This window comes from Mytilus californianus, unplaced genomic scaffold (genome assembly GCF_021869535.1).
Source record: "Mytilus californianus isolate M0D057914Y unplaced genomic scaffold, xbMytCali1.0.p SCAF_1, whole genome shotgun sequence".
NCBI classification, from domain to species: domain Eukaryota; kingdom Metazoa; phylum Mollusca; class Bivalvia; order Mytilida; family Mytilidae; genus Mytilus; species Mytilus californianus.
Genome location: NW_026262581.1, coordinates 37,028,637 through 37,043,107, shown reverse-complemented (window position 1 = coordinate 37,043,107; position 14,471 = coordinate 37,028,637). Strand labels below are relative to the sequence as shown.

At 31.7% G+C, this 14,471-nt stretch overlaps 1 protein-coding gene across 3 annotated transcripts in view; it reads left to right on the top strand.

The window, feature by feature from the left end:
- Window positions 1-3,253: 3,253 nt before the first annotated feature.
- Window positions 3,254-14,471, top strand: part of LOC127701548 (inositol 1,4,5-trisphosphate receptor type 1-like) — a 405,533-nt gene continuing 394,315 nt past the window's right edge. For all 3 annotated transcript variants that reach the window (XM_052205488.1, XM_052205479.1, XM_052205470.1), the window contains exons 1-3: window positions 3,254-3,325; window positions 3,454-3,597; window positions 14,037-14,107. In XM_052205488.1, the coding sequence (XP_052061448.1) occupies window positions 3,515-3,597; window positions 14,037-14,107 (154 nt within the window). In that variant the 5' untranslated portion in view covers window positions 3,254-3,325; window positions 3,454-3,514. The remainder of the gene's footprint in view (window positions 3,326-3,453; window positions 3,598-14,036; window positions 14,108-14,471) is intronic.

The window sequence follows — 14,471 nt, the reverse complement described above, 5'->3', positions numbered from 1 at the left end:
AGGAAGAAATATTCTTTTCTACAGTTTTCAATTCTCTCCATGTAGAACTTTTGTTTCTTTCATGACCATCAAACATAAAATGTACAATTTTGTTATCATTCGTTATAAACCCTGCTCCGGCATACTGACTAGCGTCAGTGAAAATTACACGCTGTGGTATTCTATTTATAGGTACAATGCGTTGGAAAGATAATGACTCGCATTCAAAATACCAAAATTTTAGTTCCTTCAAAATGTTGTCATTTATAGGGATGACATCGTCCCATGCAGATCTACAACAGACTAGCATATGCATATGCTTCGTCATCATTTGACAAACGTTACCAAGAGCAGGAATCATAGAAATGATTTTTCCACATATTTTAGCAATACATCTATAAGTCAAAATAGTTTTGCCATCTACTACGCTCGATATTACCAGCTTTAAAGCAAATAATTTTTTAAGCGATATTTCTAAAGTACAATCTTTAAAGTTCCAAACAAAACCTAACCAATCAATATTTTGTACTGGTTCCCAGACACTCTTTTCTGTATTAGCAATAAAACCGGAAAGCAGTAAATCATTTTTTTACTGTTTTCGATAATTCAAAACATGTATCAAAATTTTCTGCTGTACCCATACCATCATCTAAATAAACCACCATGGGAAATCCTAAAGATCTCCAGTATTTAACTAACACACGTACTGTCTTGGTAAATATATGACCAGCTGATGAAAGTCCAAAAGGCAAAACCGAAAAAGTAAAATAACGCACTGTATCACCATATTGCCAAGAAAATCCTAAATATTTTTGATGATCAGGGTGAATTTCTATATGGTGATAACCAGACTTTAAATCAAATTTAAACCCAAAACCGCTAAAATTTACAAATGTCATAGCTTCTTTAACCCCTTCAAATTTAACTTTTTGTTTCTCGACAAATTTATTAACATGTCTCAAATCTAAGACTAATCTTTCTTTACCCGTACTATTTACCGACACAGTAAGTGGATTAACGACAAATGGTCGATTTACTTCTTTTATACATTCTTTAGTTAAAAGTTCTTCAATAGAATTTTCCACAAATTCTGAGTGTTTTAACGCGGATCTATTATTACTTAGAAAAATAGTCGGTGGTTCACTCAGAAAAGGAATTCTATAACCAAAATTAATAACATTCATTATAAAATCATTAGCGTTAAGTACATTTTTCCAAAACAATGCATGTTTTCTTAAATTTCCTTTCACATTTATAAGATTTTGACAAGATTTTTTCTCATACTTGTTAACAAATTGAAAACTTGGCAATACTCAACTTCATCTATGTCTGTATCTGTTTTGTTACTGGGTCTTTCCTGTGTTCTGTTCCTGGAACTTTGGTGCACCAACTGTCGCTGTAGGAATCCTTTTTTCGGGGCAGTTCCTTGCAAAGTGCCCGGGCTGGTTACAATAGAAACACTTGTAACTTTCTGACTTGCCTGCTTTGGAGAACTCGGTATCACTGACTTGGCCAAGGCCACGAAAAAAACTCCTGGAATTGAATTCTCCTTTTCCGGAACCACTATTGGAAGATTCTGGTTTACTGTACGGCTTGGAACTTCTTTTACGAGAAGCCCTGGAAATAGCAGCACGCAAATCACTAGCATCTTCTTTATTGTCGGCCAACGGACTATCCAAGTACTCTTTAACCGTGTCCCATCCATGCTTGTCGGCTATCTTTAGAATTTTGTTACGCTTACGGATGATTTCCTTTTCCTGGGTAATAATTTCACTAACTTCGGAAGCGTTTCCAAGCTTTATACAACTTTCAACGGCAGCAAGCCTCTCCAGACGCTCGGTATTAAACGAATGTTGCACTTTAATTCCCTCACTTTGGAATACAAATTCTGGTTGGTCGACACCGGTTGCTTTAACACTTTTTCCTAAACGAGCTTCGAAATGATTAATCAAGGAATGTTTTTGCTTCTCTAAAGCATTGTTTAAAGCTGAAGTGAAAAGCGAAATAGCCCCGTCCGTACTTAACTCTGTTTCGTTACTATTTTCAGCATGTTGAGTAGTAGCACGGCGTTCATCATGGTCGGAGCCTTCCTCGGACATATTATGCAGAGCTTAACGTTAACTTCGTCTATCAAAGTTACTGGAGCACATCGATAATAATCAAACGTAATCAGGACTTATATATGCCTATAAAACCCCACCCGTACTACCGCCCTCGAAATATTCGTGCAGAAAACAACAGTAACATCAGACCGCTTCTGATTTACATACTAGCCAAACTTGTACCACAAGTCTAAAGATAGAAATAGAATAGGGAAATTCCAAATATAACGGAATAGAAATAAATTTCTTCTCAAATTCTTTGTACAATTTAGTAAGCTGCGCTAAATTCGTACTACGAGTCCGTTTTACATCACCGAAGTCCAGAAAGTCTTCATTCCGTCTATCGGTAGCCATTTTAAAAATACATAAATTATAAAAAGATACATGTTTAAGTGTTCACATTAAACTAAACGTACAATAAAAACCATTTCATTCATGTATCATAAGTTCTCTCATAAGTTAAATTACGTTTAAAATAATAATTAAAAGTTACGCATATTTCTAATAAATAGTATACAATGTTTTCTCTCTTTAAATAAGTTTTGATTTAATAAAAAGATAGTATACATAAAAGGTTTCTTACCAACTATAATCTGTCTAATAAAAACCATGTGCATCCGTATGTAATCAAATAAAGTCTAGACGACGAAGAGAGCGCAACATTACATTAGCGCTTTCATAAATAAATAGTAAAAACTGTGTTTCGTATTCTTACAAGAATAAATGAATACGTTAGTTAAACAATTAATAAATAATTAACTTATATTTAAAATTTGAATATTTCAAATCTTACAAGTATCTACGTCTTCTTTCTCGCGTTTAACCCATTGCCTGGCATAATCCTCGACTGAATCCATCAAACATTGTAGAAAGACAATCCTATTAAACATAAAAACAGTCAAAATCCAACATTTAGTAATCTACCAATACAAGAATTCATTCTTCATCAAAACTGCTGTCGACTGGAACTGACAACCATGAAGACAGCATATGACAGCAAAGTCAACTGGTGGCATTAACGCGGCACTGTATAGCTGCAGTTGGGACTAATTGCGTTCGCCGTCGCCGTTGTAATGAAGCCCAGGGGGATTCTACGATCAGACCGAAAATAATAATGCACTTTTTTAGCCAATCCGGATACACTTGCCGGATACTGTAGTTCTTAATTTATACTCTTGTCCAGATGTCGCTCCAAATTGCGGAAGTCTCTTCACATGAAAAACAAATCAACTAATCGTAGGAAGGTACAAAACGTTTCATCCTCAGTGTAATTGTCATAATTCGTTTAGACTCTATCTTTTGAAAATGTCGAGTTCAACATATGCTTTTTAAATTTTTAAAATTTTTCTTGATGCACAATTTAATTTTACAGAATGTATGGATAGAAAGACCAGAATCGTGACCTGTTCTGATCAAGCAGACGATTTTTAAAAATGTCAGCTACCGTCCTACATTTTGGTGACATCGTTTCACTCTATGCGGAAGGCAATGTAAATGGATTTATATCAACTCTTGGGTAAGTGCAACTAACATTGTTGTTGTTAAATAAACTGATATCATGAGGAAAGAGGACGAGGTTTTTAATTTTATAAATTATTATTTTAAATACTGATTTTTGCAAAATTAAAACTGCAGTGAAGTGTTATAAGTACATAAATTATTATACATATACAAATACAAAAATACCGTTTAAAAACAGTCCATAAATTTTGAATACCTACATGAGACCAAAATAAAATATATGCTTGTTTCCTGCCTCCCGACCGTCTCTATCTGTATCAAGTCGTTCGCCTTGGGTTGGATGGCCTATATAGAATCTGTTCACCCTGGGTTTGTTCGCTCTATCTTATTTAAAGAATATATTAATATTTCTGGTATGTAGGCTTTTATATACCTATGCGGATATTTATTTGGTAAATATTTAAAACAATACATGTACATGTATCTCAAAATTTTTGAAAACAACACTTATTTTTAAATTAATTGTTTGTTTTAGATAGCAATGATCAGTGATTTTGATAGCGCTCGTCATTTTCGTCATTTACGAAAAGAATATTTTTTGCATGAAAATACTATAATGCTACCTGTCTTCATGTTTTTGACAAGTTTATGACCCTTATCTAATTAATGTTTACAACAGGTGTTATAAGTTTTGATTACAGGTAATCCGCTTATCGCCATCAGATGGGTCACTAATCCGTTAATTAATAAAACTCATAATATATTGACCATCATAATTATTTTTCCCAGTAAAATCGGTCAGTCGGCATTTCAATTTCGATATTACTCAAACGACCACAATTTGCAGTTCGTTTATCAAAGTTTCGTCATTTGAACAAAATGTTTTCCCCCCATGGACAGTTCGCATTTTAATTACAATATTTCTCAAACGATCACAATTTGCAGTTCGTTTGTCGTAGTTTCGTCATATGAACAAATTTTTATATAACTTTTCATCAAAAACTTTCAACAAATTTGATTACAGAGAAAGAGCTTTATTCAAAACGTTCAGAAATATTTCCACGAAGCCAAACAATTGCTTCCTTAACTATGTACTGCGCATGCATGAAAGTATTCTTATAAATTAGACATTTAATTAAAATGTAAAATACGAAATCATTTAGTATCAAAATAAACGAAGGAGACAAATATATTTCTTTCTAAGCAACTTGATTTAGAAATATGATAATTTCCTGCCTTTTGTTATAAACGAACCAATCCCTAGATGAATCCGGATTCATTCTGAATTTATTATCCTCCTGTCACTTCCCGTTTTCATTTCGTTTAAAAATCAAAAGTAAACGTGATCTATTCTTGATTAATTTACATTATACAGTCATTATATTCGTTCCAACAAGGATTTGTACAAATCCTTGGTTCCAAGATTACAGAAATGAATTCCAAATATCAATTTAACCGTTTTTACAAGCCTGAAGGATAATTATTATACAGTGAAATAGTCATTACAGCTTCATTTGTGCTGTGATTCCTGGTTTAAAAAAAAAGAGGAACCCAACTTTTGTTGATCAGGAATGTCCCCTGAAAATAACTGAAGTGAAATTGTAAACTAGAAATCCGGATCCTTATTAGATCTTATTATAATCTTTATATTTAAGCACCACATCTATCAAATTATGCAATAACTGCCTGAGCTTGCCTAAGTCCTTTAAAGATGTATAGCTAGTAAAACATATCTTTGGTCCATTGCTTTTACCCAAAAAAAGGTTGATTTTCAATTCGCGCAAAAGTGACTAAAGCCCTCAAAATCCTAGCTGAAACCCTGGCAATGATAAGATTCATTGTTACATTTGTTATTGTTTAGAATATATTTTAATTAATGTTTATTAAACATGTAATTTAGAATGCTTGTTAGGTATAATTATGATGTCTGTGTTGTATTTACGTGTGTATTATCTTTGGTGCATTGTTAAATAATGAAAATAAAACTTTTTAAAGTAAACTGAGATTAATTCTATAGCAATCTCAGAAGTAAACTAGCAAGCTTGAAATGAGTAAAAACAATGCATGTACGAATTGCAGAATGTAAGACATGACAGGGGATAATTTTACAACATAAATATCTGAAATTTTCAACATGCTATAACATACTCTATTCAAATAAAGTATTATTTTATTATACAACAAGACAACAAAATAATATAAGAATCAAGGCAAACAGACCTACATTGTAGAGTGAACAAATTCTAGTCATGCTAAAGCAAACATGAATCTGGGCGAACAGACCCTCAGACCCTCCGACCCTAATTTTTATGGTCCAGCAACAAAGTTGTCGGGCCATATAGTTTTACCCTTATCCGTAATTCCACAACGAAAAGTTAATAAGACTTTTTTATGCCCCACCTAGGGGCATTATGTTTTTCGGTCTGTTTGTTCGTCCGTCCGTCTGTCCTGCTTCAGGTTAATGTTTTTGGTTAAAGTTTTTGATGAAGTTGAAACTTAGTGCATATGTTCCCTATGATATGATCTTTCTAATTTTAACTGAACATAGAAAATGATAGTGCGAGTGGAGCATCCATGTACTATGGACACATTCTTGTTTCTAAATGCCTTCACACATTGAGCTGATTTTTAGTATGTGAGTCTACAATGGTGAGTTACAGATCAAGTTTACGCTTGGTTCTGCTCTGCTGATTTTTGCTGAAATTACGGGATTTGAACTGAAAGTTTCATGAAAATAGCAGTTACATGTATACAGACTGTTTTTCTAAATGCCTTCACCTATTGAGCTGATTTTTAGTATGTGAGTCTGTTATGATGAGTTACAGATCAAGTTTACATTTGGTTCAGCTTCACTGATTTTTGTTGAAATTACAGGCTTTGGACTAATTTTGTGAAAATAACAGTTTTACAGACTTTTTTTCTAAACGCCTTCACATATTTAGCTAATTTTTAATATACAAGTCTATTAAGATGAGTTACAGATCAAGTTGATGGTTGGTTCTGCTCCACTGATTTATGTCCAAATAACGGGCTTTGAACTTTGAAAATTTCATAAAATAAGCAGTTATACAGATTTTTGTTGAGCCTGCAACATTTATGTCTCGAAAGCGAGACATAGCAACCCTGGATTAAACCTGACTTTTTGCTTAATATGGCAAAATGTATGACAGTTTTATGAAAAATTAACAGTGGTGCCACCCCATGCCCACAAATATTTTTGCTGAAATATTCTTTATATATACATGTACTATATTTTTTACTTTTCAACAAAAATTTCAATGGGCTTCCTCCACCAATAAAAACTGACTGCCACAAAATAGCACAATAGCGCTTAAAGGTGTGTTAAACACCAATCAATCCATGGGGAGGGGTGGCACCACATATTAAATCAAGAAAAAGGTTGAAAGGTGACAAATTTCTAGAAAAATGGACTAAAAGGAAATCTACATTGTATTCGTATTTCATGGTAATGTATTTATAAATATGAAGCAGATATACAATTTCTCTTCTTATACTTTCAAAAATGATATATTTAGCAATACATACAATGTACACAATATATATATAAATTTACTCAAACAATTCAAGTTTAGAAAATACACATTTACAAGGCTGTTTACTGTAAACCAACTTATTTTCGCGACTTTCGCGAGCAGAAAAATAACGCAAATATAAGATGTTGCGAATATGTAAAACTTGAATATTTCTTCCTTACTGCATCAAGTAAAATTGAAAATTGTAAAATTAAATCGCAGCGAAATGGGCTACAAAGGGCTAAACGCGAAATAAAGTATCCACGAAAATAAGTTGGTCTACAGTATTGGGATTACTGGCTCTACTCCTTTACAAAGTTCCAACACATAATTTTTTTTATCTGTTAACAGTGTATATATATATATGAAAATTTTTTAATATAACTTTTAAAGCTTGTTTCAAAAGGCTTACAATAAACTTTCACATTCAAATATTTGTCTACAGTTATATTTGAATGTTGAGGCTGCTATTTACCCATCATTGAGTGTTTAAATCTACCAACAGATGATTACGAGACATGTTTTCCAGTGGAGAAGAGAATTTGTATACACATATATATATATACGCCAAAAAAGTGTACAAAACAACACCAATATTAAAAAAAAAGGGAACATTAAATATAAGTATCAATAAATAATTTGGATAACTGATATCCCTCATCAGTATAATAATGATGATGTAAAATGAATCATATCAATCTATTCTGGTTTAACTAAAACAATCTAGATCGAACATTATACAAATTAAAAACCGAACCACCGCTGTATAATTATAAAATTTCAAAGTTGACGCAGGTTAAGTATTTACAACAGAGACTGCATAGATGTGTATCCATAAAAAATAGTAATATATATATATATATATATATATATTTGCACTGTCTTTAAAACCACCCAAGGGATTTCTTATTTGAAATTGTTTGTCTATTTGGCTTGTATATTGATTTTAATGAAATGCATAGTTCTGGATAATCAGGTACAACATGCATGTAGATATAAATTTAACATGAATTCATAAATTCAGGCTACAGGCAATTATGCAAAATATGTTTGTTGTAGTTTTATTGAAGCAGTATTTCATTTACTTGCAACATTGTCAATGTATTATGCTTTACTACAGCACAAGAAAAGAGCAAAGGAGTATGGCCACAAAGGCTTTAATTTGACCCTTAAAATCAAACTTTGTAATACCAAATGTAAAAAAACAAGGGCTTCCAAAAAGGTCATATTGTCTAGACTTGACTGATAAATTATATACTTGTTGTGCAGAGCCTGAACTGGAAAAATATAACATGGGTTTGCCATGCCATTTTAATGTAATTCAGAAAAAAAATTGAAGTTTATGTGATCTTTTTGACCTGACCCTTTGCCTTACAAACAAACACACATTTCTGGTCTTAAAAGTGACATGATGAATAAGTACTATCAAAACAAACCCTACTTATGGGTTGAGATCTAAAAAAAAAACCCTAATGTAACCTTGCCACATCTGTCACAAGTCAGGAACCTTGTCAGTGGTTATCTTTAGTCATATCTTCATGTTTTTATTTGTTCTTTGGAGAATATGATATTGATAAACTTTTTAACTCTGGGTGATTTAGAGCCGTTGAAGACTTTTATTGATCTCTAGTTTTCTTTTGGTTATTTGTCCACATGTGTTGTTTTGGTTCTGTCTCATCGAAACATACTCAGCTTCTCTATTTCTTCATAATTAATGTACTTTTAATAAATGTTCCATGTTATATAATTAAAGTGCTGGTCTTTTATGATGTAATAGCATGTAACAACATGTAAACAGACTAAGCAGAAATCATAAATTTCCCAACATAAAGTAAACAGGCACATTTGTTAAACAGATTTGTTGTCATAGACTTTGTAATTACAGACACACTTTTTCACACTGAGGTTCAAAGCTGTTATTTTTAGTACTTGTTCTTCTTTTTGCTGTAAAAGTTGAAAAAAATGTATAAGGGATGGTAGAAACTATACCTGAAATTTTGAAAAGGGTATTAATTATAAGTGAGTTAAGGATGTTTCAGTCTCGTTGAAATCTTGTTAGGGAATTATTTCCAAAACATGTGATACAAGTGGAAAATATTAATAAATTTAAAAAATGTTTATATAATCAAACTTAACTCTGTGGAAAAATTGTGTACTTACAATAAGTTGTTTTTGAGTAATAAAATTTGAATTTTCAAATTTTATAACCAATCTGGTCATTGTCATCACCCAAAATGTTGAGAAAATGGATGAGAGTACAAAGAAATGATTTAACCAAAAATATGTACATCCCATATTAATTTTTTTCATTTCAAAATTCTTATTCAAAATTCTTAAATATGTATTTGTTCAATCATTTATAACATATAATATAAACACAAACCTATAGTTTTTTTAAGTTAAATTTATTCAGATTGGTCCACTTCATTTTTAGTGAGAGCATGAAAAAAAGTTTGATTATGAAAGTGTGATTTTTTTCATATTAGCCCAAAACTGGGTAAAAATTGATGAAAAATGGGAAAATCATTAAAAATGGGGTACTTTCAAATGGCTGTAGCAAGAAAAGAAGTGCACCATCATATGATTTTTTCTTCATCAATTTGGCATAAAACTATTTAATGTTTTTTTCAATACACCAATTTTCTTTGAAATCAAATTTGTATGCCCATGTCAACGAACAATCAATATACACGCTCAAAAGTTTAGCTTCACTAACAATTAAAAGTACAATATCACCTATTTCAATACCAAAATTCACCATTTCAACAGTTTTTGTTTTGTGCCAATGAACATACATTGAGTGTTCTACAGATTCATAGTTAGTTTATTACATTTCATCTATTGCAGGGAGTTAAGTAGATTTTCTTTCAATTTACTTTCAATGACATCAATAGATTTATCAGAAACATCTTGTGATGTGTCATCTGCCTTAACAGTAACATCAGAGTGTATTAAACAGTAACATCAGAGTGTATTAAACAGTAACATCAGAGTGTATTAATCATTTAGGACATTCATTTACAAATAAAATGAGAAACAGAGGTCTGAGTATTGAATCCTGAGTAACACCAATTGTAATACTGTGGATTCATTATTATTCGTTGGATACCAATTTTCGTGGATTTCGTGGGTACAGGTGAACCACGAATTCAAATGTTCAACGAACTGCAAATTTTCTTTAGGATTGTATGCAGATTTTGGCAAAACCACGAAATTAAATATCCACGAAAATGCAGGTTTTTATCAATCCACGAAAATTGGTACCCACGAAAATAAATGAATCCACAGTATCTATTGGCTCAGATAAAATACCATTCCATCCAACAAATTGTTTTCTATTACAAAGATAAGTTTTGAACCAAATGATTTCAATTTATAAAGTAAAACAATGTGATTTACTGTGAGTGTTGAATGCTTTGTCTAGACCAATGAATATTACAAAAGTCAATTTCCCTTCATCAAAGTGTTTAAGCCATTGATCAATAAAGCCATTCAGTGCTGTTTCACTTGAGTGTTTTGGCCTAAGACCAGACAGACTAATTTGTATAATTTTTGTCTCTCCTTGATGAAGTAAAAAAAGTGAAAATTAGGCATGCTATTTATTGCTTAAACAATGTTTTAGTTTGTGATTAGGTCATATTTTGGGAACCCCTGGTGGTAGGTCAATTATATTTATTATGCAGATGTAATAGCATTTGCACATCTCATTTCCATGGAGTTTATTTTGCCATGCCCTTCAGTCATGGTATGTTGACTTAAAATGCTTTGCTTAGTTTACAAGTTAATGTTTGTGATTAGGGTAGTTTTAGAATAACCAATAATGTTGAGTCCTAGATGTGTAGATAATATGGCCCTGCTCCCTCAACATGACTGAAACTTTTTCATAGATTATGTCTAGGTTAGTTTATATGGAACCACTTATGATAAGTCGATGGTATTTGCTATGCAGTTTTGTAATCATTGGCATTTTTGTCGAGCCTTCAACTTTTGTAGAAAAAGCGAGACAGAGCGATCCTACATTCCGTCATCGTTGTCGGTGGCGGCGTCCACAAATATTCACTCTGTGGTTAAAGTTTTTGAAATTTTAATAACTTTCTTAAACTATCCTGGATTTCTACCAAACTTGGAAAAAAGCTTGCTTATGATCATAAGATAATATCCAGAAGTAAATTTTGTAAAAAAAAAATCAATTTTTCAGATTTTACTTATAAATGGACTTAGTTTTTCTGCCAGTTAACATTACATTCACTCTGTGGTTAAAGTTTTTAAAATTTTAACAACTTCTTAAACTATCTTGGATTTGTACCAAACTAGGACAGAAGCTTGTTTATGATTAAAAGCTAGTCATGCTAGTATCTAGAAGAAAATTTTGTTAAAATTTTGTTCCATTTTTTCCTTATTTTACTTATAAATGGACTTAGTTTTTCCTCCAGTTAACATTACATACAGTCTGCAGTTTAAGTTTTTAAAACATTTATTATATTCATAAACTATCCTGGATTTTTACCGAACTTGGACAGAAGCTACTTACAATCAAAAGATAGTATAGAGAGGAATATTTTTATTAATTTTTTTCCTCATTTTTGTTGAGCCTGCGATTAACAGCAAAAGTAGGCGAGACACTGGGTTCTGCAGAACCCTTACGAATTTTTCATTTCCATGGAAGTATTTGGCCCTTCACTTTCAATCATTATCCATTAACTTTGAATGATTTGCATAGTTTTACGTGTTTAAATATTGCCATTTTAATTTCAAAATTTGCAGTCTGCTATCAAAATTACATAAAGGCGAGACTTATCTCGGTGATAACAGTTTATTATACATTATCTGCTTCCTCCAATTTATTACTGAATTATGAAAGAGTTCAGCTTTCATACATTATTGATATATTAATATGATGCAAATATTTTCTATTGACAAAATTAAATGGAATCAATATTTTGGATCGACATTGTCAACATAATAAGTACTGAATAGCTGATAATTTGGAGAGGTATTATCGTATGGCAGATAGACAATAAAAGTCATATACAAAGATAAGATATAAAAGTTTAGAAAAAATTGTATGTTTGTTTATTATTATACTGTCTTTTGTAGAGTTCAGTGCTTTTCCTTGTACTATTTCTATTGTATGTTTTTTCTGTGTATGTTTTGATACTGGGAAAATAAAGGCTATAATGTGTCGATTCATGAGACAATATCACTACCCACACAAAAAACAAACCAGAAGTAAAGGAAGAACACTTTTATAGCTGTTCTTCATGTCAAAGTCACAGTGATATCTTCAAAAACTCTCACTGCTAGTTAATGACACTTCCTAACACTCGCTTGAGAGCAATTCTTTACATCCCGTGCATTAAAGAACACAGTTGTGGGTAGTATCAATAAATGATGAATTATATCTAGCAAAGAAATCAAACAAACACTGTTCTCAATTGCAAGACAATCTCATGATAGAATACAGAAACAATACAAACATTAAGACAACTGTCGGGCACATCAAGAGATGTGTTTGGTAACTTGACAGAAAATTTTGTATGAATAAGGTGAATTATTTTGGTGGTCTGTTAGTCCACTGATATAGATTAAAAAGGGGGAAGTATTAGATGAAAAAACCAAACTATTTTAACCCAGGAACATATTCATATACTGTCTGAAGTCTAAAACCTCATCAGTGGTTAACAGTATGTCATGTTGATCTTTTTGTAGATCTGAAGTCTTAAACCTCATCAGTGGTTAACTTGTTGATTGATTGATTGTTGGTTGCCAAATGCACAGTGGCAAATATTTCATGCATGTTCAGGAGTAAAACTAATTAACAATAAATACAATACTGCATATTTACACTTACAACATGATATCTGTAGAAATAAAATCAAAATCATCCTGAAATATACTTATCTATTTAATGAGAGTGAAATATTTATTTGCTGTAATATGATCATGACCCTAGACCTATTGTGGACACAATACTAAGTGTTGTTTGTATATTTCTGAATAAAAGTAGGAAAACAGCTAAGTTTAGAACTTTTATTAAAGATGACAAGTATCAGAAGAATCTGGAATGTCTGTAATTATACTGAATCTGTCTTCATATGTATTGATCTCTGATAATTAACTTACCATTCTTTATTACTATAATAACCTTTCCATCATTTTGTTAGCAAGTAATAATATGACAGTTCTGTAAGGCTCGGATCTGTTGCAAAACAGCATTTAAAATTATCAGTACTGTACTGTAGTTTCATGTGCTTGTTAGACTTTTTTCTGACATTTGTTAAGTGTCTAGTGTTCCCCAATGGACCAAAGAGTTTGATTTCTAATTCAGCAAGTTATGGAGAATTTTGAAATATGTTGCTTATAACTGAACTTGCTGATATATTTGAAGAGGAACTAGAAAATGGAACATTAATGAAAGATAGTCTTTGAATGGTTTTACACTAGTCATTTTTGGGGCCCTTCGGTGTGAGCCAAGGCTTCGTGTTGAAGGCAGTATTTTGACCTACATGTATAATGGTTTACTTTTACAAATTATGACTTGGATGGAGAGTTGTCTCATTGGCAATCATACCACATCTTCTTATATCTATTGAAATGTCTGGAACAATTAATCATGAGTTGTAAGATAAGAGAGGTATAAAGGAGCAGGACCAGAATATATACTTGCCTAACAGCATTTCCTGAAGTCGCAAAATGTTTTGGAAACCCATGTTTTGTTGTTACATGTACTTCCCTAATAAAATGTTTTCTGAAGTAATTAAATGTTGGGAAACCCAAGTACTTCAAAGGTTATGACAAGCTTGTTTGTTTTACAATTTAGTTATTAAATTGTTTTAACTTATATGCCCCCCCCCCCCCCCCAAAAAAAATTAATAAATAAATAAAAAAAGTCTTCAGAAGGGAGATGAAAAACTGCAAGCAATGAGCTATAATTTAATGTATATATATATTTATGCTTCAGCTTGGTAGATGACAGATGTGTTGTACAGCCAGAGGCTGGGGATCTGAATAATCCCCCAAAGAAATTTAGAGGTAAATTTAGCAAAGATGTGAATTGATATCTAAAACTAAATAAAATAAAATGAAATGTTGGGTATACATCAATGTGACAGCATCCAAGCAACACAAATAAAAGAAAAGCAAAAGGGCAAGATACAGCTTTTAAAAATAAACAGGACATTTCAAGTTGAGAATAAATTTAATAAAAACAATCAAAATTCTGCCACTAACAGTACATCTGTTTTATGGAAAAAAAATGGATTTATTTACATGTTCTATATACCTTTAGTTAATTAGTTTCTTACAATTTAGTTAAACAGAAATAAGCAGCTATGATTAAATTTTCTTTTCCCAATAGATGACCAACAGGTATATCTCTTGTCACCATGAAAATTGA